This window comes from Molothrus aeneus, chromosome 19 (genome assembly GCF_037042795.1).
Source record: "Molothrus aeneus isolate 106 chromosome 19, BPBGC_Maene_1.0, whole genome shotgun sequence".
In the NCBI taxonomy this organism is placed as follows: domain Eukaryota; kingdom Metazoa; phylum Chordata; class Aves; order Passeriformes; family Icteridae; genus Molothrus; species Molothrus aeneus.
This window is the reverse complement of record NC_089664.1, coordinates 3841868-3868061: the sequence shown is the minus strand read 5'-3', so window position 1 is coordinate 3868061 and position 26194 is coordinate 3841868. Positions and strand designations below refer to the sequence as shown.

General features: G+C 49.7%; 1 protein-coding gene across 1 annotated transcript in view; it reads left to right on the top strand.

Annotated features, from left to right (window-relative positions):
• Window positions 1–26194, top strand: part of ASTN2 (astrotactin 2) — a 351752-nt gene that overhangs the window by 132613 nt on the left and 192945 nt on the right. Inside the window, exons 7-10 of the mRNA XM_066563103.1 lie at window positions 6186–6353; window positions 16870–16954; window positions 18428–18502; window positions 18916–19053. Coding sequence (XP_066419200.1) covers window positions 6186–6353; window positions 16870–16954; window positions 18428–18502; window positions 18916–19053 — 466 coding nt within the window. The remainder of the gene's footprint in view (window positions 1–6185; window positions 6354–16869; window positions 16955–18427; window positions 18503–18915; window positions 19054–26194) is intronic.

Below are 26194 nucleotides of genomic sequence, written 5' to 3'. Positions count from 1 at the left end.
ACGCTAAGGAAAGGATTTTCCATAAAAGATGTCTGCGACAAGCAGGAGCTGCTTCAGAGCTGGGACGTGTTGCATCCTGAGAGATGCCCCCTCCCCACACGGGTGGGCACCTCCTTGAGCTTTACCAACACCATTGACCCTCTGCTTTGGGAGGGATGGACATCTTTGACCAGCTAACCTGCTCTCCCTCCCATAGATGGAGATGCAAACATCGAATTCTGCATTCATACAACAAGCTTATCACAGCTCCTCTGTGCTTTGTGATGTGATTAGATTTAGGCTGGATTTCCCTGAACCCTTTTCTGATATCTGGAAAGCATCACTGTTAGAGAGCCCCAGGCTGCAGTGTGGAAGTTGGGAGATGCAGAGCATTAAGGAGAAGGGTTGTTGTTTTTTGGTTTTTTGTTTTTTTTTTTTTTTCAGGAGTCTTATTTCTGTCTCAGCCACTGCTGGCCCAGATGGCTTCTGAGTAAGAGATGTGCTCTTACCAACACCTCCACTATTTGTCTAAAGCTGCCATGGGAGATCTCGTTGCACCATGAGCTTGACCACAAGGCAGGGTGGGCAGATTCCCTCTTGGCTGAGCCATCACCTGCCTTATAAATACATTTGTTGTTTGTCAGGAGCTCAGCCCTGGAGAAATCAAGACTGACTGACAAGAAAACCCAAAGAAAGAGTCTGTCAGAACGATCAAGGCAGTGTAATTTAACACTTAAATTGTAGCCCTGCTCCTCCCACAGGAAAGGTGGTGCCACTTTGAGCTGTAATTGCACACAGACATGTACTGCTAATTGACTTCTGCTTTTCTAGGATGGAAGAGCTCTGGCAGGATTAATGGTGTTTCAAGGGGATGGAGGTCTCCAGGTTTGATCACCATTGGGCTGGGCAGGTGACAGCCCATGGGTGCAGTTCTTGTGCTGAAAATACACCCTGGAGCACTGTGAGATATAAAGCACTGTGAGTGCTTCAGCTGAGGGAGGACTGAATGAAAGATGTGTCTATAGGCTTGTGCAGTTCTCTAACCTTTCTATTGTAACTGTCTGTTTAAGAATTGCACCTTGTTCAAAGAGAGAAATTGTTAAAAAAAAAAAAAGAGGAAAGAGAGTTGTCTTGGATTTTAACCTGGTGTGATGCTGTCCCTGGATTCAAACTAGACGATAGAACTTAGAGTTTGACTTAAAACTATTTAGATTATACACATTTCCTTGCTTAAGTCAGTACATGTGTGTCCTGGGCATCCAAAGTCTGTCTGGTTCTTTGGCATTTTCTGGGAGAAATTTAAGAAGCAGAAGTTTCCATGCCCTGGGCCCAGGACAGAAGAAGGGAGAGCTGATCAAGGGGAAGAGCTGATAGGGGAGGAGTTGTCTCTTTGGGCAATGTTCTTTCAAGTGTAACAAGGGGAAAAAAAAGGTCTCTAAAGAAATCAAATAGGGTTATTCTTTGTACCTATAGAATGAAGCCAGAGGGATCATCTTTCCTCTAGTGTTTATAAAAACTATCTGTAGCAGGATTAGAACTGTATGATAGCATAGGGCTGGATACATTAATAGCAACCTATAGTATGACCTCCCATTGCTTCCCAACACAAAATACTAATTTTAGATGAAAAGGAGTTTTGTTGGCCAAGAAACAGTGAATGGACCAAAGATGACAAAAAAGAGCAGAGGGGGGAAAAAATAGATGTTCTTCAAAAAAAATTATATTTTGATCTTTTGCCTTGAAAAGAAAGAGAAAGGAAAAGCCAAACCCTTTTGGCTTCCTTTTGGGTGCTTTGTTCTTTTCCCTTGTTAGATATCTCTTCTGAGCTGTTTTATCCTGTTGTGTTCTTGAAAATGATTTTTGAAATGTCAAAACTTCAAGCCTCTTTTGTCAGGGCTTAAGCAATTCCACTGAACTTTGAAGGAGACCCCAACATGAGAGACATGAACTTCTGACGCTGCCTTAACTCCTCCAGCTTTGATCAGCGTTGGGGAGGGAACGGGGGGAGTGGAAAACACACACACAGAAACCCAAACAAATCAATCCCCTGAGGGGCTGCTTGACCTTGTGGAGCTGGGAGGGGGCTGTAGCTGTGTCCTGGTGTTCTCCACACTGCTCCATGGCATTGGCTGGCTTGTAATTCCAACAGCATTTGAGGGACATGTCCTGGTACGGGGTATTGTATTTGCAGGGAATGCCCCAGTGAAGGCAGGAATGAATCTGACTCCATGTTCTCACAAGGCTAATTTATTACTTCATTATACTATATTATATTAAAGAATACTATACTATACCAAAGAATACAGAAAGGATACTTACAGAATGCTAAAAAGATAATAATGAAAACTCCTGACTCTCTCCAGAGTCCCAACACAGCTTGGCCCTGATTGGCCAAAGAGTGAAAACAACTCCCAGCAGAATGCAATGGAACAATCACCTGTGGGTGAACAATCTCCAAACACATTCCATATGAGCACAGCACAGGAGAAGCAAATGAGATCAGAATTGTTTTCCTTTTCTCTGAGGCTTCTCAGCTTCCCAGGAGAAAAACCCTGGGCAAAGGGATTTTTTCAGAAAATGTGAATGCCACAGCAGTGGGGTTCCTGGGAGCTGGTGCTGGGTGCAGAGTTGTCATTTTGTTTCTGTATTCACTTGGTTGGCTGATGGCTGCTTTACCCCCAGACCTAAACATCTCTCTTCAAGGGAGATTTCAGCAAGGCTTTGAGTGAAATTTGTTTCTCGGAGGACACCTGGGAGGTTGGCAACGGGGACAGCAGGGTGGACAGTCCCTCCTGTGTCTTCAGAGTGTCTGTGCTGGGACCTGCTCTGGGGACTGCAGCTGAGGGGGTGCTTCAAACCGGGTGTGGGGGTGAGTTAGTAGGGTCTGAGGTCCTTGAGGAAGGTTTTAGGAGGCTGGTTTGTACTGGGTTCTACCCCCCTCGAGTTCCCCATCACTCCCCTTCCCTCCATCCAGAGACTGCAGTTGTGGAAAACAAATCCAGGTGATGTTCCCAGCAAGCTGAAGGTGTTTGAAACAGCTTTTACTTGGAAAAAATGTTTGTTCTTGGTAGTTTCTAAAATAATTTGTTCTTCGGTGTGCCCCTTCTGAGCTTTTCAAGGTGGTTTTGATATGTACACGATGGTGACTTTTGAAATACTGTTTTCTGTGTGTGGATTCTTTGAAAGTGAAGAGAAAAATTTTGTGAAAAGGCTTTGAAATCATCAGAATTTTAGCTTTCAAAATATTTGTAGAGTGCCTTTTTCTGTTATTTATTTCACAGGCAAGCTATAAAGGGATCAAGGTTGGGGTGTTTGTTTGTTTGTTTGTTTTTTCAGTGGGAGAGAAGGTGATGAAGGTGTCTGTGAATGTCTCTCAAAACCTTGCCACACACTAATCTTCAGAGATGTGAGAAGTTTCCTTGCTGGAAGTTGTTCCCTCCCTCCTTTAAGGAAGGAAAGGGAGGAAAATAAAGAGGAGGAAGGAGGGAAAGAAGGAGGAAGGAAACTAAAACCTTTAATTTCCATGGGTTCTGTTTTTTTCAAACTGAGGTAGAAAAAACCTCCATTTTACACTGAACCTGAGTTCAGGAATTTTGGATTGAGATGTTTTCACTGCTGCTTTTGAAACAAACAAACAAACAAACAAACACCCATAAAAAACCTGATAATGAGAATGATTTCTCAATCAGACTCACTAAAATCATAATAAATAATTAATCTTCAAAATACCTGGAGTCAGGGAAGGGGCAGATCACAAGTCTGATGAGGAGCAGCTGAGAGAGCTGGAGAAAAGGAGGCCTGGGGGGAATCTTTCACTCTCTACAACTCCCTGACAGAAGGGTGGAACCAGGTGGGGTTTGGCCTCTTCTCCCAGGAAACGTTTAGGTTGGATATAAAGAAAAATTTCTTCAGAGTAAAGGGTTGTCCAGCCCTGGCACAGCTGCCCAGGGCAGCGATGGAGTCGCCATTCCTGGAGGGATTTAAAAGGTGCGTGGATGTGGCACTTGGGGACATGGTTGCCTTGGCAGTGCTGGGGGAAGAGTTGGATTTGATGATCTGAGAGGCCTTTTCCACCTGAATGATTCCATTTTGGGGAGCTGCAGAGGTCACCCCTCCATCACCCACCTGCCCATGGAGCAGGTCCTGGGCCAGGATCCTGGGCCAGCTCCAGCCACCTCCATCCCTCTGGGCACAAATGATGTGTCTGGTTTGTGTCAGGTTTACTTCTGTGACTTCCAAGCTGTATTTTAACCAGAAGTGGGGTTCGTTAAGTAGGGATTTAATCAAGAGCTGCTGGTTTTGCTCTTCAGTCCTTGGGTGCAGAGGGAGTTGTCTGTAGCTGAGTCTCAAAACAACCATACGTGCTTCCCAAGCCTTGCTCTTCATTAGGGAGCTGCGGAAATCAGGAGGAAAACAAAATTGACAGGTTACTACTTAGACACCTACATGTAAATAGTAAACACTCCCAGAGGGTGCAGGATGCATTTCTGTTTGGGAAAAGAAGGCAGCAATTGTTGTTATTAGTATGTAAGGCTATCTTTAAAAATTCATTGAAAAGAATAATTAGGGATAAAACCACGTGGCTCTAAGAAACTTCTTTGTGCTCAGTGTTTCTCTGCTTTGCAGTGGTGCTGGGGGTTTACCCAGTGATTTACTGCTGCCTTGTGTCTGATTGAGATGTATCCTGCAGCCTTGGTGGGGCAGCTCCTGCCTTGCTGTGTCTCTGATGTCTAATTCTCATTTGCTTGAGCAGTCAGTAGCTTGGCAGCCTCCATTGGCTTTGAGTTTAGACATGTGTCTGTGAATATGTTTATGGTATATAAACACTCTGAGTGTCAAAGACCCAAGTTGATGGGAAATTAGGGCTTGGATTTGGCTGGTGCTGAGATCTTGGGATGCCTGAAAATGAGGTCACTCACTGGGATGCTTGACTCGAGGCTCTGCTTGTTTTATCCTTTGCATGGCTAATGTGGTGCAGGATGAGGGTGAGAAGGGCTCCCTCTTGCTAAGCATCAGGGATCCTCTTCAAAAGGAGATCCAGAGTTTGTGTTCAAGCAGGTTCACGTGGGGTGGCTGCTGCTGCAGGCTCATTGTCCTGCTTTTTTAATCTCTTGGCTTTCATCAAAGTAAGTTGGTGCTTCAAAGAATGGTGTCCTAGTCCTTTACTAAGGGCCATAAGCCTTACAGTTTCATGACAATAGGCCCTGGATCTGTAGACTTGCTATCCCTGGGTAATCTCTGAGAAGGATTTCGATCTTCAGACAGTGTTTGCAAATTTTGCCCACGTTGCAAGTCCTCAGACTTAGTGGAAAGGTGGCTGTGGGCTCCTGCACTACCTGGCACTTCCCCTTGCCCATTCCTTGCAGGTTTCTTCTCCCCTCTTTTTAGAGGCTTTTACCATGGTAAATTTTGCAAAACACCACTTAATGGCAGAGGTTTTTTGGCTCTTCTCTGATCTGTGCAGCACTGTTATGGAGGCAGTCTTATAATCAATGTAATTGAAGATCAGAGTTAATGAGGACCTCTGTGCCTGCAAAATCCCCCAAGCGATGCTGGGCCTCAGATGTTAGATAAGGAAATGATTGGGCTGAACTGAAAATCTATTTGGCTAATTAGATGATGCATATTCCCAGATGCCAGTGGGGAAAAATACATTTCGCAAAATAAAGAAGCACAAGATTTTGTAAGAAAATATTTTTGGCAGGAATTCACTTGTAACTCACAGGAGGGGAGAGGGTGGGGTAGTGTCTGGTATGAGACAACTCACACAAGAAGTTGTGTGTTGGGCCAATCCACTCACCTTCCACACAAGGTGAACAGGCCCTGCTGCTGCCCATCTGTGCCCTGAGCTCCAGGTGCCTCCTGGACAACTCCTCCCTGAGCTGGGGCAGTGATGCTCTGGTTGCAGATCAGAATAATTACACTGCTCCTCATTTCTGCAGAGACCTGGGAATCAAATCCCAGTAGTGCAAGGGCAGAAGAGCTGGTGGTCCATTTGCTGGAGCACATTGCTCTGGAGAGGAACGGTCAAATGAAGTTCTTTGGGACCAGCTGTCAGTGAACTCATTATTATTTTACAGATCTTGTCATCACAGCAGCTCCTGAAGAGTGCAGTGCTCTGATGTTGGGCCAAAATGCACATTTGGGGTTTTTCTTTCAGATATCCACACTCAGCTAACACACTTTTTTTCCCCACTTCCCCCCAGGCAGCAGCTTTGTTGTGAGTGAGGGGAGCTACCTGGACATCTCTGACTGGCTTAACCCAGCCAAGCTGTCCCTGTACTATCAGATCAATGCCACGTCCCCCTGGGTGAGAGATCTCTGTGGACAGAGGACCACTGATGCCTGTGAGCAGCTCTGTGACCAAGACACAGGTAAGGGAAGCTGGGGGAGAGTGGGAACCTTGGAAAGCTCAGAGATGTGAGGCAGAAGGTCTGTCACTGGGCATTTTGATGGCTCACCTCTGCTCTAGCCTGGTGGTAGGCGTGGGGGACTGAGGGGTGCTAGCAGGGTCACAAAGTGGGGACCCCTACCAGCAAAGTGTGAAGAAGATGGGCACAAGATGGGGATTTGAAATGCTGGATTTGAAATGCTTTGATGTGACAGCTGCAGGCATGTGCTGTTTATCTGCTTCTCAGTTGGGTGGTTCTGCTGTCCAGTCTGGAAAATGTGAATTTACCCCATCTCCATCCCTTCTCTGGCCATTTTCACTGCAGAGCACCACAATTCCCATTAATGCCTGCCCCTGCCTGGTGTTTACCTAGGTTGGATGTGTCCTCCAACCCTTCCTGGTGGAGTTGTGAGCTCTGCCATCCTTCTTCATCTCTAGGTGAGGGTTCTGCTGAGCTGTTCTGCTGGTGTGCAGAGCCTGCCTGTGGAGCAGCAGCCAGCTCTGCTGGGAGCCAGGTGTGGGGCTGGCCAAAGGACAGATTTCACCTTGCCTTCTGTCTTTGTTGGATGACACCTGGGAGTGCTGCAGTCTGCAGCGAGCCAAGAACACAGAGAACAGCCGAAACAACACAGGGTGACAGGACATTGCACGAGAGGGTGGCTTGGGGACTGTGCTGGGTTTTTGTGCTGTGACTCACCAGTGGCTCATCAGCCTTGGGCTGGATGCCTGTCCCTGGTGATCCTGGCTTGCTGAGTGTCTGAAGAGCACCCAAACTCCATCTCCTTGCAGAGGGGTGCCATCCCAGCTTAGTCCCAGCTCTCCATGTGAGCTGCTTCCCCCTCAGCCATGAGTTTCTTCACCCATGTGTGTATGAGATTCATGGCTGCAGGTAAGGATGTTGGTGTCTGGCTCTGCCAGAGGGTTTAAAGGATGGCTCACTGTGGAGAAGGCTTTTCCTAAGCCTCCCAAAGCCCCTGAATGTTATTAATACATGGATTAGGACAAGAAATCCTTCAGAGTTATGAACACCTCATGGGGTGCTGGGGGTGACCTTGTTCTCATCACTTCCTGCTCAGTTGAGATGCAAATACTGAACTTGGTCTTACAAACTCATTTTCCTGGTCTAGACAATCTTCTCTTCTTAGTGTTCCTGTTCGTCAAGGCTTGTCTGCATGGCAGGCATGGCTGCAGCAGGAGGGTGATGCTGCATGGATTCCCTGTGTAGACAGCCCTGGGCATCACCTAAAGCCCCAAGAAGGGCTGGGAGGTGCCAACAGCCACGCTGACAGATGGAGGTGGAGCAGGAGGAGGCTCTTCTCATCCAGATGTCACAGAGCAGAAGGAGATTTTGTTTCAGGCATTGGCAAAGCGCAGCCACCTCAGCGGGAGAGGGGAGATGCATTCAGCTGTGCCCTGGTTCAGAGGAGGAGAGAAACAGCTCTGCCTCCAGCAGAAACCATGGGAACACTGTATGGAGGCAGAGCATGACTGCCCTGCTGGAAGAGCCCTGTGGCTCCCCTGGCCAGCCCCATCCTTGGCAGGGAGCAGGGCTGGCTGATCCTGCATGGCCTCGGTTGTGAGGAGCTGCTGCTCTGCCATGCCAGCCCAGCTGCTGCTCCTGCTGTGACCCCAGCTCCCAGAGCAGCTTGTCACTCCTGCTGGATGCCCCACGCTTGAGCAGGATGTGTCAGATCTGGTTTGCAGGGAAGGGGGAGATGCTCATTATCCCGGGAGTTGTGCTGGAGCTGAACCTCGGCAGCTGCTCTGCGTTCCCAGCCCTGGTGCCCATGGTCCCTGGGCAGGCAGGGGCAGAGCATCCTGTATCCCAGCCTTCGAGTACATCTCCTGAAATCTGTCCTTGGGCTTCTGTTGGGGAAGATGAAACAGGAAAGCCTTATAAATAGGATTGCCTGGCAAAGGATTTTGAGAGTATAGAAACTATAAGCGAGATTGAAATGAAAGCAAGCTTTGAGATCCCTCAGTTACTGAACAACTGGAAAACAATGGTGTGGCCAGCTGAAGGTGATCCCCTTTTGATGGAACAACACCCTCTGCTTGCAGACAGGCCCAAGGCTCAGAGCAGACCCTGCCAGCTTGGCAGAAGGGGCCCAAAGAGGAGTTTGTAGGGTTTAAAATGTAACACAGGGTGGTAATGTAATGATTCTTATAGGCTGCATGGAAATGCTGTAGGATTTGTATCTTGTACTGGATTGGTTAGTGAGAATCAGAATATTCAACACAGAAGAAGATTTATCGTATTGTAATGGGAACCTCGCTCTCTTACCCTTTTACTCTCTCACCCTCCCATCCTCTCTCCCCCTCTCTTTTCTCAGGCCTGCTCTGAGCTGTGCCTGGCAGCTCCCAGCAGGGCCCTGCCCCCAGGCCCTTTGCAATAAACCCCAAGTTCCAGCCCTGGCTCCAGAGATCTCTCATCTCCGTCCATCCCCACCATCCTACCCCCCGACACTCCTACAGGCTTCTTCCCCATCTCTCCAACCTGGCAGTGTGCACATGAATAAACCAGAATTTTCCTCCTGTTTCTGCCAGTTGGATCCACATGGATTGAGCAGGACTGGCTGATGGGGCTGCTGACCTTCATAGCCTAACTCTAAAACTCCCTTAAGAGGCCCAAACTTCACAAGAACTGCAATTAGGCCTTTGGAAGTTCCTGCTTGACCCTGTACCCCAGGACATAGCCCTGGTGCACCATGTCTGTTCATCACCATTGACCAGCCTTCAACTGGAGAGAAGTTTCCCCACGGGCTGAGGCAGACTGTAACCCCATGATACACTGCATGTACTTTCAGATTTATTTTTATTAATGTCGTTCTATTTTTAAGGGTGATTTATTTTTATCACCATGAGAGAGGAAGGCCTGTGGTTTTATGGCAGCACATAAATCCTGTCTGGATTTCAACCTTTTCGGGTCAGGGATTTTATCCTCTCTGTGAGCATCCCAAGCGATGGGTGCCAGGGATTCCCCTGTCCTCTGCCTTCTCAGGCTGGACAGAGCATCCATGAGAATGACGCACTCAAGTTTGTCCTCTCTGGAGGCTGAGAGCCTTCAAAGTTGCCCCTGTGAAGAGCAGCAGAGCCAGCACTGAAGCCCTCCAGCACATTTATGGCTCATCTGCCTTCAGCCCTACCCATGGCAGTGTGGATCTGCCTTGTCCCAAGCTCCCTGGGGTGTAGACAGACCTCTGTGAGCAGGATCCTTGGTGGCAGTGCCCTGGGCTCCTGGCACACCTTTGGACAGAGAGCCCCAGGTCACACGTGCTCTCTCTGGGGACACTCAAGCCCAGCACATTCTTTGGGTTGGAGTTTGGGGTGGGATTTGTCTGCACAATGTATTGTCTTGTGACCCTGGACACTCAGTACTGCTTCAGTATGGAGAATAATTCCCAGTGAAAACAGAGGCTCTGAAACACTAGGAAATGCCAAAATCCACTTTGTTGCCTGACCTTAATTTGCCTTCCCTTGCGTCTCTGTCGTGTGACTCACTCTGTAATTAAATGATTGCTGCCCCCCTGACAAATTTGAAACCTGTGTTGTGGAGCCCCAGCTCATCAGAGCGTTTCAGAGGGAGCAGTGACATCTGCACATGAGCAAAATGTCATCTCCCTCATCCCTCCTGCCTTGGAAACAGCCAGGCTGCTTGGTCTGACTGCAGATCCAGAGACAAATGGGCACTGCTGAAATGTGACACAGTGACCATGCCCAGCTGCCACATCAGATGGGACAGGGACATCTCTGGGGCAGCATGTGCTCCTTGGCTGGAGATGTTCAGCCAACATCCCCCATCCTCCTGGCAGGTACTGCCTGTGCTGTTTGAGACCAGAACAGGGCAGGTTTGTTGTCTTGTGGGACTGGCTGTCATCTCTCCTCACTCTCCACATTTTGAAGAGATGTGGGAGCAGTGCTGGTGCTGCTGCTTGTGCCACGCTCTGGGATCCCCCTGGGTACAATCCAGGAGTGCTTGCTGCCTCGCTGGCCTCCCTCACCAGCCTCCATGAGAGCATCCCTTTCCAGCAGCATATGCAAATCCTGATTTGTGAGCACAATTACCTGCTTTGTATGCACAAAACCGTTCACTTGCACATTCTGTGGGCATTGCTGAAGAGACCTGCTGGAGAATCAGTCCCTCAGGGCCAAATGCTGGAAGAAACAGCCTCTGATTTTGTGCTGTCAGGCTTGCTGGAGCAGTGGCATAAATGAGATGGATAGCTACCTTGATTAGCAGGTGCAAATGTGTTGAATTTTTTTTTCCCCCATCTATAAATCAGGCTTTTCTTCATCAAAATTCTCACATTGCATCCACAATTGGTAGCCCCCCTCCCCCTGCTCCCCAAAGCATGAGCTTGAAAGAACCAGATGAAATGTAGTAGCAAAGGTTCTTTTCTGGAAATTGGCAGGAGGAGATAAAAACAAAACAAAACAAAACAAAAAAAAAAAAAAAAAAAAAAAAAAAAAAAAAGAGAAAGGTTTCCATCATCATCCAAATAGGCCAGTTTGTCACCAGAGCCACAGATGGTACTGCTGTCTGGGTAGGACAGGGGTGTGTTGTGGACAGGAGGCAGATGAAAGTCATTTTACACAGAGCTATTTTTTTTTTTTTAAGGGCAACCTGTTAAGGGGATTTGGAGGTTGCAGAGCTGAGCATGTAAATCAGGAGATGACCAACCTTGGTGAGGGTGTATTTGTGTTTATGGAAACAGCCACCCCTTCCTATAGTTCAATTTAATACCATGAAGGTTCTGTGCACACCAAGTAATATTTGTTTGTTCTTGTGCTCCTCTGCTATTTTCGCTGTTTCCCGGTGCCTTTATTGACTCAGACTTTTATAGGACGAGGTTCTGTCTCTCCAAGGTATGGAGTTTAATAACTTGGTCAAAACCCATGTAATATCCCATTCCTTTTCCTGTGGTGGCACAGCTTGCCTTGTGCACCAAGCAGGGCAGGAGGCAGTTAACTCCCAAGCTAATTTAGCTCCAGGCTGAAGTGTTATACATAAACAGCAATCAAAACTCGTGCCTGCCAGGGGCCGAGTTAAGGTTATCTCTGCTGTCTTTGCACTCTCATTTTCTGCCATTAGAGTGTTTAATCCTGCAGCTGCTAATGTTCTTGTAATGGCATTTTCTGTGCTTGTCTAAAGAGCACAGGGAGGAGGGAAGAGGGATGGGTTTTGCTGTATGGAGCTGCTCCTGAGCCCCTCCTCCTGACTGGGCCATCCAACCAGTGCTGCAGGGGCTTCTCACCTCTCCATGGCCAGCTCTGGGGCAGTGCCCAGCCCAGAAGGTGACAGCTGTGCCACCCTCAGGGCCTCTCTGCTTCCTTGCATCAGCTCATGTGTTCCTTGGAGGTGTGGTGTAGGAGCTGAGCAGATGATAATGAGAATTAAATCTGTGCAGAGCTTAAACTCAGGCACCATCCTTGGAGGTTAAGCTTGCACTTAGGTGCTGTGATGGATGAGGGTGAGGAGGGGGACTTGCAGCAGGGATGGAGGAGGGAAACTGTCAAATTCACTCCAGGTTTTCCCTCCATGCTCTGTGCCAGGCCAGCAGGGCAGGAGCCACTTCCTTTGTCTTGTTCCTAGAGTTCTAAGCTGGTTCTCGAAAAACTGCATTTCTCATCAGGATGAAGCAGAGGCTCAGGTTTGGAAAGTGCCATCCCTGAAGAGCAGGAACAGCAGGGGTCAGAGGTAGAAGAGGAGCTTTTCAGAGAGCTTTACTGGGAGACTGGGAATGTGGTGCTGCAGCTCTGAGGCTCAGTGGCACTGAGGATGCTCTGCAGGGTGTGTGTGTGTGTCCAGACAGGAGTGGACACAAAAACTGTGGCTGAGCTCTGTATCCCTTTGGGTGGGAGAGGCAGCCCTGAAACAGGTGTGAGTGTGTTTGTGTGATGCTCACACAGCTGGCAAGGTGTGTGTTTGTACCCCACAGCCTTTGGGGTCAGGCTGCCACTCCAGCTGGGGTCTGGGCTTGTCCCCAGCACGTACCTGTGCAGCTGGGGCACAGCCCTGGCACAGCAGGGCATTCCTGCAGGACAAGGGTGAGCTCCTGGTAAGCACTGGAGGTGCTGCCAGGGGGGAATCACAGACACCAGCAGTGCCAAGAGAAGCCTGACAAGCAGCAGCTTTGCTCCACCACTCCCAGAGCTCCTCCAGCCCCTTAAATAAAAGTGCCAGAGACAGCACAGAGCAGCATCCCTGGGAGCACAGGGACTCTGGGAGCCTCCATTCCTGCTGTGCACTGGGTGGGTGGATTAGGGGGATTCTTGCAGCATTATCACCACGGATCACTCTCTCCATAATGAGGCTAACAGGCTTATCCTGGCAGGCTGATGGTTCATCCTGCAGCCCTGCTCTGCTGCTCCCAGGCCCTGTGGGGATGGGCAGGGAGGGTGTGGGTGCAGTGTGAGACCCCATTCCAGCAGAAGCAGAGTGTAGTGAAGGAATAGTTCAGCAACTTCCAGCTTTTCTATTAAAAAAAAAAAAAAAAGAGATCCAAACCCTCCACCTGTTTAACAACACACTGGAAATACAATATTGGACCTCCAGAGCTGAGCACTGGGACCCGCCCTCATTTATACTTAGTGAGCAGTGATCCTTCCTTTGTAACAGCTGAATTACTGCCATGGATTATCCAACCTGGTTTGTGGCTTCTGAATCCAAAGGCAGGGGAAGGACTGTGCATGGCAGGGTGCAGGGTGGTGGCAGTGGGAGCAGCATTCTTGTCCTGGGGGTTGTTAGATCCTGGTTCATTGGTGCACCTGCAGCCACTGAACACTGCACAGAGGCGGGTGCAGGACCTGTGGAAATTGCATCCAGCTCCAGGTGCACTTACTTGTCAAACTTGGTTACTTTGGTTGACTTTGGCTTCAAGCTCAGCTTGAATCCTAGCTCAGCTGCAGCAGGGCTGAGTGGATAACTGTGTCCATCTCAGATGCAGTTGCTTTGAACAAAACCTCTTTAGTTTGGCCTTTTGATGGTTTGATTTATTTTAGCAGCATGTTGAAAAACGTACACTAAAGAGGGCTTAGAGGTGTGGAAACCCTGTTCCCCTCACTCCAGACACTTTATCAGGTCTTTCTCATTCCATGAGGGTTAGCTAAGCTCAGTATCCTCCCTGGCTCAGCATTGTCCCTGGGAAGGATGGGGACAGAGTGGTTTGGGGGGCCAAAGAAGGAAGGTGGATGCTGTTGGGGAGAGGGCAAAAGCTCCTGAGAACCTGCAAGAGCACAGCAGGTTCTGCTGAAATTTTTTGGAAGCCCCACTAATTGTCAGTTCATGGTTCTTGACAGAGGCATAGATCCTAAAACACCTGACCTGAGGTGATGGAGTCCTCTGTATTCCAGCAGACTGCAGCACTCAGCTGATCCCGTGCTGGGAGCTGTCCCATCCAATTTCCAAAACCCTGCCCAAGGGGTGTAGATCACCCTGGGAAACTTGTGGAAACCTGATCCCCACTCTCTCCTGCCCTGGATCTCCTCCCCAGCTGGTGGCACTTGCCCTCTCACTTACTGAAATAAACCTCCCAATAAACCTCCCAATAAAGTCTTGAGCACTGGCTGTAGCTGCTGAACGTCCAGGATTGGAGTCGATAAAATCAATACTTCCCCTGGTTGATAGAGTTCCTCCTTCTGATGCCAAACTGAAGGAGCCATAAACAAGCCAGCAGGCAAAATAAACCCTCCTGCACCGTGGCAAGGGGGTTCCCCAGCCAGCACCCCCAGCCATAGATGTGGGGAAGAGTTTGGGCCATGGGATGCTGACCTCTGTTGGTGTTTTTGTCTTTTCTCGCTCTAATTTCTGTGGCAGGAGCCCAGAGTGAGCCAGTGCCCCAAGACTCCCAGCTCTGCTTCGCAAGCACTTTGAGATGTCTCTCATTTGCAGAGCACATATTTGTTATGTAATAAGCGCCGGGAATTAATGATCCACAGCACGGCTGGGGAAACTTGCGTACTAAGCACCCAAGGAAAAAATAACTTTTCTTTTTTTAAAATCACTGATGGAGCCATTAGGACCTGTGTTTTCCTGCACTGAGACCGCCCCAGCCCCCAGGCAGGGCAGAGCTGAGCAGGGCCAAGCGCTGCCATCTCTCTCCCAACTCTTTCCCTTTGGAGCAGCAATGTTCCTGCCGCTCCTGTTATGAATCATGAGGTTAGCAGCTTTTGACAGATCATAAATCAGTGCTTCCAAGTCGCTAGGACAAATCCCAGGACATTTAATCTTTAATATTAGACGCGTTTGAGGCAGTGAATATTTCATGAAGGTGCTGTTGCATTTTAGCACATCATTAGCCGTCTCTTTTTTCCCCCCACTCTTTCCTTTTTTTGCTGCCTCTCCCTTCCCAGGCGTCTCTTCCTCAAAAATCTCAGTGGTTGAATCCCCATCTCGCTCCCTCCTGACAATAAAGCTCTTTACTGTAATCCTTGTGAGGCATTTTAAGAACTTGCTTAAGGAGGAGCATGCAGGTAAGCTGCCACTCTGCCTTGCCACTGTGAGGGGGGTCCCCATCTCCCCAGCATCCTCCCCATGTCCCCACCTCAGCTGTGTTTACAGCTCAGCTTTGCTGCACTGTCAGGCACGATGGGGAGAGGAGGGGAGGGTGGGGGGAAACACTGGCAGCAGCTTGTAGCAGAAACTCCACGTGCAAATCCAATTAATCTTTTGATTTTGCTGTTTCTTGCTCCGGGTTATGTATTTCTACCAAACACTGAATCAATTTGGGCCAAGTGTGGTTGGGTTTCTGGTGTGGGAAGTGTCTTCTCCTGCTGTCAGGGAGCAGAGGGGAGCAGGGCTGAGCACCCCTTCACTGTGGGATGGGGACACAGCATGGGAACTGTCTGGGGAGGGTGGAATTTGGGGGTTCTGCGCCTTTCAGTGGGAGTTAGGGCTGCAGGAGAATCTGCTCTCTCATCCTGGTGCCAGATGGCAGAGCAGAGTTGGGAAGGGGATGTGGGATGGGTTTGTGGTGCCCACCTTGGGCATTGCACAGGGTGGGCACTGGGAGGTCAATATCCCTGCTGAGGAGTGAACCCCTGGCTGCAGGACTGCACAGGAACATGGGCTAAGGACAGACCTTCTGCATCATGAAACCCCATCCCCAGCTGCTGTGGGTGCTGCATTGTGCAATCCCCTCCCTCAGAACAACTCCTATAGTGGATATTTTTGCCCGCAACAAGGGGAGAGAATGATGCATCTGACTCCATCTTACCAGAAGGCTAATTAATTACTTTATTAAACAATATTATTCTATGCTATATTACACTATATTATATATTACATCTAAACTGAATGTGCCAAGCACTCAACTGCCCAGAATCTCGTGACTGCCAGTGACAGTCCCAACACACACACACACACACTTGGCCCTGACAGGCCAAGGAAACAGAACACCATCACTTTGGGTAAACAATCTCCACATTGCATTCGACTTTTGCACAAACACAGGCACAGCAAATGAGATAAGAATTGTTTTTCCGTACTCTGAAGTTCAGAGAATGTGAAACCCAGAAATAATCTTGGGAAGAATCGTGCCTTGCTTTTCTCTGTGAAGAGAAATGTGGCGAAAAACCACGGGTTTCTTACAGCTTTCCATATCTCCTTTGGTTTTGATGTGGGGAGGGGCCACTAGTGGGTTAGCTGGTGTAAAGTTTTCTGGGCCTCCCAGGAGGTTGAGGGAGAGTAGAACCAGGGAGACAAGTAGGGATGGTATTAGTGCAAACCCTTCTCCACACCTCTTGCGGGCACCTGGCGACACAGACAGGGGAGGAGACTTTTCCGCCCTTTATTGCCTTTATTAAAAAAGATGAGCTCAAGCGATCTCCATCCTCTCTCCCACTGTGATTCGGGGAAGGAAGAATGTGCATTTTGGCCACTAGGCAGAACTCGGAGCACCACCCTAACCAGAACAACGAGCACATTTCTAAATATCCCTGTTTTAGAAGGGCTCCAGGCTCATCCTCTTGGTTCCAGATGAGGTCTTAGCTCAGGGCGAGGGGCAACAAAGGTTCTCAGCATTTCTGCAGGCTCGGCTCTCTGTTCCTCACGTCCAGACATCACTCTAATTTCTTAATTCAGTATTGGCTCGTTGTTTTGGGGGTCTTTTCGGTAAGTTTCATGAGGTTTCTTCCCATGGCATGCTGGCTTCGAGGTTGTTTTGCATCCTCTGATGCCCCCCCCCTTCACATCCCCTCCTCCTTGAAGGGCCATCAACTTAGCCTCAGGCAGGGCCTTAAAGGATACAAAAGGAGCAATTAGCAAAAATGACCGGTGATTACAATAACAAACATGTAGAACTTCACCTGGGCCGCAACTGCTGTAACTGGTTCTGCAACCCTTTTGTTCCCTCAAAAGAAAAAATTGGCAGATTTTTTATTTATAACATCTGGAGCCCAAAGTGCTCCAGAGGAGGGCAGCAGGGGAGGAGGGCCTGACTCTGCAGTCACTGCCATGCCTGTGGGACAGAGCCATCTCACCCTTGCCTGCTCTGTCCTAGGAGAGTGCAGCTGCCACGAAGGGTACGCGCCGGACCCCGTGCACCGGCACCTGTGTGTGCGCAGTGACTGGGGACACAGCGAGGGGTGAGTGGGGACACAGCGAGGGGTGACTGGGGACACAGCGAGGGGTGAGTGGGGACACAGCGAGGGGTGACTGGGGACACAGCGAGGGGCGAGTGGGGACACAGCGAGGGGTGAGTGGGGACACAGCGAGGGGTGACTGGGGACACAGCGAGGGGCGAGTGGGGACACAGCGAGGGGTGAGTGGGGACACAGCGAGGGGTGAGTGGGGACACAGCGAGGGGTGAGTGGGGACACAGCGAGGGGTGACTGGGGACACAGCGAGGGGCGAGGGGGGACACAGCGAGGGGCCAGTGGGGACACAGCGAGGGGTGAGTGGGGACACAGCGAGGGGTGACTGGGGACACAGCGAGGGGCCAGTGGGGACACAGCGAGGGGTGAGTGGGGACACAGCGAGGGGCGAGTGGGGACACAGCGAGGGGTGACTGGGGACACAGCGAGGGGCCAGTGGGGACACAGCGAGGGGTGAGTGGGGACACAGCGAGGGGCGAGTGGGGACACAGCGAGGGGTGAGTGGGGACACAGCGAGGGGCCAGTGGGGACACAGCGAGGGGTGAGTGGGGACACAGCGAGGGGTGAGTGGGGACACAGCGAGGGGCGAGTGGGGACACAGCGAGGGGTGAGTGGGGACACAGCGAGGGGTGAGTGGGGACACAGCGAGGGGAGAGTGGGGACACAGCGAGGGGCGAGTGGGGACACAGCGAGGGGTGAGTGGGGACACCGGGCTGGGGGGGGCCTGCCCTGGCCTTGGTTTGCGGCATCTCGCCCTGACCGACAAGGGCAGCGCCTGGTTAGAAATTGGTAAACTTTGCTGGATTTCTCCAAAACTAAAGCTGCCAGCAACCAGGACCCTGCAAGGCTATAGAGACCCAAGTGCCATCTTTCAACTGATACCCAGACCCTGAGGAAAGGATTTCTTTTCCAGTAGGAAAATGGCCTTCTTTTGAGGCCACTCGCTCTGTCCAACAGGGCAGCGCCAGGTTAGAAATAGGAAAACTTTGCTGGAATTCTCTAAAGTAAAGCTGCCAGCAACTAGGACCCTGCAAGTCCTTAGAGCCCCAAATGCCACCTTTCAACTGATGCCCAGACTCTGGGGAAATGACTCCTTTTCCCCACGAAATTGGTCTCTGATTGTGGCCACACGCCCTGTCCGATAGGGCAGTGCCAAGCATCAAAATTGGCAAACTTTGCTGGATTTCTCCAAAACTAAAGCTGCCAGCAAGTAGGACCCTGCAAGTAGGGAAAGTATTAGTGCAAATCCTTAGAGCCCCAGAGATCACCTTTCAACTGATCCCCAGAGCCTGGGGAAATGTCTTCTTTTCCCACGGAAAATGGCCTCCGTTTGTGGCATCTCGCCCTGAACGACAGGGCAGTGCCTGGTTAGAAATCACCCAGCTCTCCTCCCCCTGGGTGTTCACTGTACCACTTGCCCATCCCAGGGATGTGCTCAGCTGCTTCTGCCCTCTCTCCTGCCAGGCCCTGGCCCTACACGACGCTGGAGCGGGGATATGACTTGGTCACAGGAGAGCAGGCACCAGAGAAGATACTCAGGTGAGTCAGAGGAGGGTTCAGAAGGGATATTTGGGAAGGGAGAGCCATGAGGACATCCCAGTGGGTGCAACCTTTTGGTCAATCCCAGCCATTCTGGTGCTGGTGATGGGACAAGTGTCATTTAGCTGTGACAGACCTGAAAGATTTGTCCATGTTTGGCAGGCAGGGAAGGGTTCCCCTCTTGCCCATTCAGCAAATGTGAGGACAGCATGTACAGAAACTCCTCCTGGAATAAAAAGATTTTTCCCATCCCTATGTTCTCCTGTCACATCTCAAGTCATTTCTCTCCCTTGTGGCTAAATCACTGACTTATCTCATGGTGCCACCACTGCTCTGCCTTCTGAGCACACAGTGGAGGGCCACCATTCCCCGTGGACACTCTGCTCCTTGTGACTTATTTTTCCTTTGCCCAGGTCCACCTACAGCTTGGGTCAAGGGCTGTGGCTGCCAGTCAGTAAGAGCTTCGTGGTGCCCCCTGTGGAGCTTTCCATCAATCCCCTTGCCAGCTGCAAGACAGATGTTCTGGTGACTGAAGATCCAGCAGATGTCAGGTAGGAAGCAGATTTCTCGTTTTTTTCATGCTTGAGTGCCTACACTGCTCTTTAAATTGTTATTGAGGATGCAGTAATTTCTGTGATGATAGGTTTGATTAATTTCCTTCCAATAAGAAATCTATGTGATTGCTCTCCAGGCTCTTTGGGCTGATGGGTCTAGGCCAGGCCTGAGTGTGTAACTCTGAAATCTGCCAGTACAGGCAGGTGAATTAGTAGGAACCTGCGGCAAGGCAATTTGAGAGTGGCTTAAATGTAATGTTAGCTTTTAGTGCTTAAATGGATGTATTTACTGGGATGGAGGGGCTGTCATCTTTCTGGAACTCATACCTATATCACATCCACCTGGCACTGATAACTGCTGGGATGTTCATGAAGGGTGAAAGGCCCTGTTGCTCATCAATAATTACACAATTAGAATGGTTATTTTTCCTTTTTGGAGTTCAGTGAATGCCCGGACATTTTGTTGATCACCTTGGTGGTGGTTATCCTCTTTGGCCTGGTTTACAAGTGTGTAACTGTAAATTATAAGGGTTTAATTCTGAAGGTATTTAGTGTGTATTGCCCTCTCTCCCATTAAATTAAGATTGAGCATGTGACTGCTGGGTGCTAGGGAGACTCCATGTTCCATCCCTCCCTCCTTTCCTCCCTCCCTTCCTTCTTGCTGCTTTCTCCTGTTGACTCCAGACACAATTTCCTGACTTGAAAATCCTTGCTTGTATTATGACTCATCTCCCTGGGCACCAGCAGGATCCTTGTGTCCCCCAGCCCCTTCTGTCTTGTCTTTCCCCAAAGTGATGAGGAATGGATTTCCATTCTTCTGTCCCATCATCTTGGCAGGGCTGTACTTGAAGTAAGTGCCTACAAAAGCTATGGCAGAGCCAAGACTGGCATCCAAGGTGTCCTCACTTCCAAGTGTGTGTGGTTTTGTTGCTAATTAGTGCTTGTTCCTTTTCCTGTGAAAAGAGACAGTGGTACATATCCATAACAGTTTGGCTCTTTTAAGCCTGTTGCTTTTCTTGTCTGCAACAACTTCTGCTTTTCATTTGAGAAAGGAAGGGGTTTATGCTAACATTTTCCAAGCCAAAGTGCCAAGAGAACATTATTTATTTCTTTCCTCTTCACATCTTCATTAAAAGTGCCTCAGTGAAGGTGGAGGCTCAGAAGCTTGTTTTCTGCTCCAGTGCAGTAATTGTCTCTGGGCACTGCTCCTTGTGGAAAAGTCTCTGTTGGGATGGATGAATGCCAGGCAGGAGGAGGGGAGCTTTTGGCACAAGGCTGTTGCCTGCTCCCCTCATAAATGGAACCTGAACTGAGAGTTCCAGATATAAATATTGGAGTGGCTCAGGTAGAATATGAGAGGTGTGAGTTAACGGCACTTGTATCTTACACACAGGAGTTGCTGAATTATTAAAACTTTAATAAACGCAATAATAAATATTTGATGTTGAATTATGGAAGGTTTCACAGATACAGTGAGAAGTGAAAAGCAATCTATTATTTCTACATTAGAACTGAAACACTTCTCAAACGAGGAGCTGCAAGCTTGGGATCCTCAGCACCCCAGGGTGGGTGGAACCTTCTTCTGAGGTTCTTGGGTGCTTCCATGCAATGAGAAAGACTTTCAGAGCTGCTTATCTTGCAGCCTCTTTGCTTTATCTCTGGACTGACTCAAGGAGCTTCTCAGGGGAGAAGTTTTGGTGGTTCAGATGTTGAGGTGGTGATCCAGCACATCAGGTGGTCCAAGGTGTAGGTGTTGGAACACAGCCATCCCTCCCTCTGCCTGAAGGGGTTTCCTGGCTTTGGGACTGTGGCAGCACTGCTGTCCCTCCATGCTGGGAGCTCCTGCAGGTGAATCACAGAATCATTTGGGTTGGAAAAGACCTCAAGGATTGAAGCCAGCCTGTGATCAATCCCTACCTTGTCACCCAGACCAGTGCACTGAGTGCCAAGATCAGTCACTTTTTAAATTTTTCCAGGGTTGGGAATTCCACCACCTCCCTGGGCAGCCCCTTCCAATGCTTGACAACCCTTTTCCAATGGAGAAACTCCTCCTGAACCTGCAGTGCTTGGGCTTTAACACAGCCCCATGTCCATGCCACAGGCTGTGTTCCACCAGCTGCAGCACAGCTGTGCCCTGTTTGCTGTCCTGTGTCACTGTGGTGGTGGCTCAGCGCTGTGTTCCTCCTGTGTCTGTAATAACGAGCGTGCTGCATTCCTGCAGACCTTTCATTAGTCTGACACCTTTGGCTCTGGGGTCACTTGCCTTGAAGAGTTTAATGGAGGGAAATGGCAGAAAGCCTGCTTTGGAGAAAACAAGTGATGAAGTCTTTACAACTCAGCGGGTTAAAGGTTCAAATGTGGTCTTGTGTTTTTATGAAGATGCTTGAGATGCAGAGGGACAGGTGAGGCTTGGCCTTTCAGCAGCTCTCTGGGGAAATGCTGCTTCCAATGCTGTTCTCTGTGTGTTTCACTGCTGGGCAGTGCAATGAGCTGTACTTTGGTGGATGGGAATGAAGGGCCCAAACCTTCCCCTGCTGCAGCCAAGTCATTAGAGAAAATTCCAGAAAACAGGAGCCAACAGGCTTCGTGCAAACATCCCCCTCAGGATGCTCCAGGGGCTTTAGGGGACAGGACACAGCAGTGTGCAAAACTTGGTGCTGGAGGTTTTAGGGCTGTGCATCATAAATTAGGAATGAGAGTGCTTAGAGTTAATGAAACTTGCATATATAATTTATCAGTGACCATATTGAGCATCCCTTCCTCGACCCCAGAGTCTGATCCTGTGCACAAGGATGGCATCAGTCATGGCCTGGGACAGTGACAGCCACGCTCACGGTGATGTCTCTGTTCAGATGAGCTTGGCCAGCAGTGCTGCAGGGCTGTCCCCACAGCCTGGGCTCCCTGGCAGCACATCCCCTGCCAGGACAAGAAATACATCCCAGTCCCACCTTGTCTTGCTTGCTTTTCAAGACCCCTCTTTGTTTCCCTTCCCATCTTTTTCTCTTACCTGTATTTCTCCCATTACCTGCTGTTAAACACAGTAGTCTATAACATTTTGTTAAACAAATTACTGTTAGGTGTTCCATCCTTCTGCTGACCTTCCCTGGACACCTTGCCATTTCTGTTTGAGCCTTTGGAAGGTGCAGCTTGTCCTGTGGGTCAGGAATTGCTGTAATTGTGGCAGTGTATGGGAAGGACCCACAGCCACAGCCCCCAGGTCCTGCTGCCCCAGCAGCGAGCATCCCTGCAGGGATAATGAAAGCATCCCTGCAAGGGATAATAAAAGTATCCCTGCAGGGGATAATAAAAACATCTCTGCAGGGGATAATAAAAGCATCCCTTGGGGCACACACAGAGCTGTGGGGGACCAAGAGGAGAGCCAGCCCTGGGGGCAGAGCAGGGCACTGGCAGACTCCCAGTGGTCACGGTTCAGTGTGCCACCCGCTCTGCAGAAAAGTTGATAATTTCTGTTGAGCAGCCATAAATCAGAGGCACGAGCCTCAGCTGCTGCCTGACATGACATACAGCTCTATCGTTATGGCAACCATAGAAACAAATAAAAGCCTTGCCTTTGCTTGACAAGCCTTTGAGATGTCCTGATGGAGAGACAAGTGTTCAGCAGCAGAATGAATTCTCTTGAACTCGCTGTCGATTTATCTTCGTTTTGCTCCCAAGTGTGCCCCTTTGCTCTCTGAATTCTTTGCCAAACTGCAATAACTGGATTTTTTTATTTCTACTTTTTCTTTATTTGTTTGTTATTTTTATTTTCAGTTCTCTCAGAGGCAGAACACTCTGCTCCCCCTCTCTGTGCTCTCAGAGTCCCATCTTCTGTCAAGGATGGGAGCAAGGCTTTTTCTCCCTGCCCATGGCATTCACCAGCTCAGCCATGCTGTGCTCTTGCAGCCTCACTGCTGCCCCAGCCTTACAGGCATTTTGAGTGATATTTTGAAGGGGTTTTGCAGTGATTTGGGCACTTGTGATTTTGCAAGTCAGTGGTGATCACTGTGGTGTGAGGCTCCCTGGGAGTGGAGGAGGATGAAAAATGAAGTGGATGAGAAAGGCAAAGGGTATCTGGAGAGTGTGGAAACAGCTTTGCTGTCCCTGCTGTTCGCAGCAGCAAAACTCATCTGTCTGTGCCTTAACCTCCTTGCTGGTCTGCAGGAGCACGGATGAGTGGGTGCAGCTGCAGGTGAGCATCCCTCAAGGTCAGGAGGTCTGTGTGGGGTGGGATATGGCAAGCAGGCAGAGGGCACCCAGCCAGCTCTTCTTGCCATTTGTGCAGGGGACGCCATGGGAAATTGATCTTTTTTCCCCTTCTTTTCTTTCTGCTGCCCCCCTGGAGCAGAGCAGGGTGTGATTTCTGGGTGCTCAGTGCCATGGGACCCTCAGCTAGGAGGCTGGGGCAGAGGAGAAGCCCCTTTTCCAGGCTGTTCCTGATCAGGGTCTGTGGCTCTCCTGCAGAGCCTCCTGCTCCGTTGGGGCCAATAAAAAGGTGTGAGTGGCTGCAATCCATGGCCATGATGAATGGACAGCTTTGCATGATGGAGCAAATTGATCATTGCATCAGCAGGCACAACTTACTCATCTCTGAAGAGAGGGCAATTCATTACTGTGCACATCACAGAGACACCCTCATCCCCACAGATAACATCCCTGAGCTCTGGCCTGTGCTTCTTATCACCCCATGAGAATGGGGGGTTGTGTTGTCTCTCAGAAAGTAGTGGAGAAGCATCTTTTGGTGCTTAACACTGGTATAGAGGCAGCTTTGGCCTCATCCTCTGGAGAGCAGGGACAGATGCTTTACAGGGAGGCAGCCATCAGCCCCTGCCCTGCAGCTGTCAACTGAGCTCTGTCCTGGCTGCTTACCAGGATTTTTCCTCCTCTCTGCCTCCCAGTGTGATTTATGAGAGCAGGTTAGAAGAGTCAGGTGCGTCTCACTTGGCCACAGGGGGACTAAATGGAGATGTAATCTTGCAGCAGAGGGGTGTGAGCAGCAAAAGAGGAGAATTAGGGGAGGGGCGTGATGGGGATAGAGGGGAACCTCCCCCCAACAAATGGAGCTGAAATCACCCAGGAGGGATCCAGGGTAGGTCAGAATTGAAATGTGGATCAAGCCAGCACCTCTGGGACAGTGCAGGAATTTTACTGCCCTCAAGCTGTCTCATCCTGGTCCATCAGCAGCCTTGGCATCCTTCATGCCCAGAATCCAGGGAACATTTCAGCCTTCCCTCAGACCAGGCTTTTAGTAACTCCTGCTGCAATAATGCTGAGCTATACTCTCTGTGCTCTGCTGTGTGAACTCACTGCGTTTTTGAGGTCTTAATGCTGAGCCATAAAACTCACAGAAAATGATCAAACCTCTTAGGGACAGGGGATGTAAATTTGGGCCTGGCTCGTGGGCAAATGCTTCACAGGGAGCACCAGCTACAAGTTTGGCAGCTGAGTGATTGCAGTTCCTGTCGTCCATGGTGCTGCAGAGCCCAGGAGGGAAAAAAGCCCCAGTGAGTGAACAGATTTTGTTTATATGTTTATTGAGACAATTAAAAATACCCCACACTTGCCAAATCTGCAAACGCTGTCTCACACCCAGAATGATTCCCTTTGATGTCTCTGGGATCTCCTGTCACAGAGAAGGGTTTGGCACTGGGCTCTGCAGCTTCTCCACATTCTCCATATGGATCTGCTGTTGTAGCTGTGTGTCCATCCACCCATCCATGCAGGATCCTGCCAGGGCTGAGACAGGCACTGGTGCTGGGGGTTCGGAGGGGGAGGCTGGGCTCTAACACACTCTGAATGCTTAGCAAAAAGGGTGATGCAAGGTAGCAAAATCAGACCTTGGGTTCCTGTGTTTTTCCCTCCCTGTTTGATGTTGTTATTTGTTTTTATGTCACTGCCTTTGCTTTCTGTTAACCAGCGGCTGGAGTGTGCTTTGTAGCTGCCTGTTCAAAGCACAGCCCCTTGGCCTCTCTCTTTATACAGCCTCTCTGTACTATTTTTCCTGAATTACAATTTTTTTACCCCTATTTGAGTTTTATTACCTTTGCTTTTGTTTGCATTTCCTGCCTGAGAAAGAGACTAGAAGGTTTGCAGGAGGAAGGACCAGGCAGCTCCCACCCTGGCCCAGACAGGATGGTGCCTGGGTGGGACAGTGACACTGGGAAATGCCTTTTCTTCAGTTATTTCTTAACCAAATCAGTGGAAAGAACTGGTCCAAAAACCAGTTCTGATGAGATTTCAGTTGCCTAAAACCTTCCTGATGTGGATGGGATCTACTCTTCCTTTCCTGCTTTTATTTCCTGTAACAATTGCTGGATCACTTCAGCCAGAGGACAAAACTAATAAAATTCAGTGGAGCCAAAATGTTCCTGGGAGTGTGCCAGGAACCTGTGACAGGCTCCACAGCCAGGGAGGAAAAACCACCTCTGTGGAGACGACAGGAATGGAGATGGACACAAGCAGGGCAGCTTTGTCCTTCTTTGAGGGCACTGCAAGAAGATATTGTCCCTTACAGGCTTGGAAAGGGCTTTTGGAAAGGGCTGTGGGCTCAGGGAGAGTCCCAGACTCCTTTTTGCCAGGATATGCTGCACCATGGAAGAGAGAGCTCCAGGCTGATTTTTATGGGGATTTATTAATTGCTGAAGGCAACAAGGGGATGCAGGTGCTGCTGCAGAGGAGCGTGGTCTCACTGTGGAGGGATGAGGAGCAGCAGCTCAGGCCAAGGGGCAAAGCTCCTGTTTGATTTTCACCCCAGGGCTGGGCACAGCCAGTGACCCAGGAGGGCTGTGCTCCATGAAGACAAGTGAAGTTAATTGGTTTCAGCTCCTGCTCCTCAGCAGCAGAGCCAGGGTGATGTTTCCACTCCTCACTGCAGTGCCCTGCTGCTCTGGCTGCTGCCCTCCAGGGATTTTCTGCACTTCAGGATGTCACCCTGGCTCTTGGGGTGATTTATTAGGAAAAAATGGCCTTTGTGGCTTTAGTGCAGCACTTTCCAGGCAGCTCAGAGCAACTTTGCTCGTGCTGTGCTGCTCCTTCTCATTCCACATTTTCCGTATGCAGGAGAGAGGCTCTGCAGACCCTCCCTGGCCCTCTCACCTTGAGGCAAAGGAGCAAAATCAGCTCCAAAATGAGTTTAGAAGCA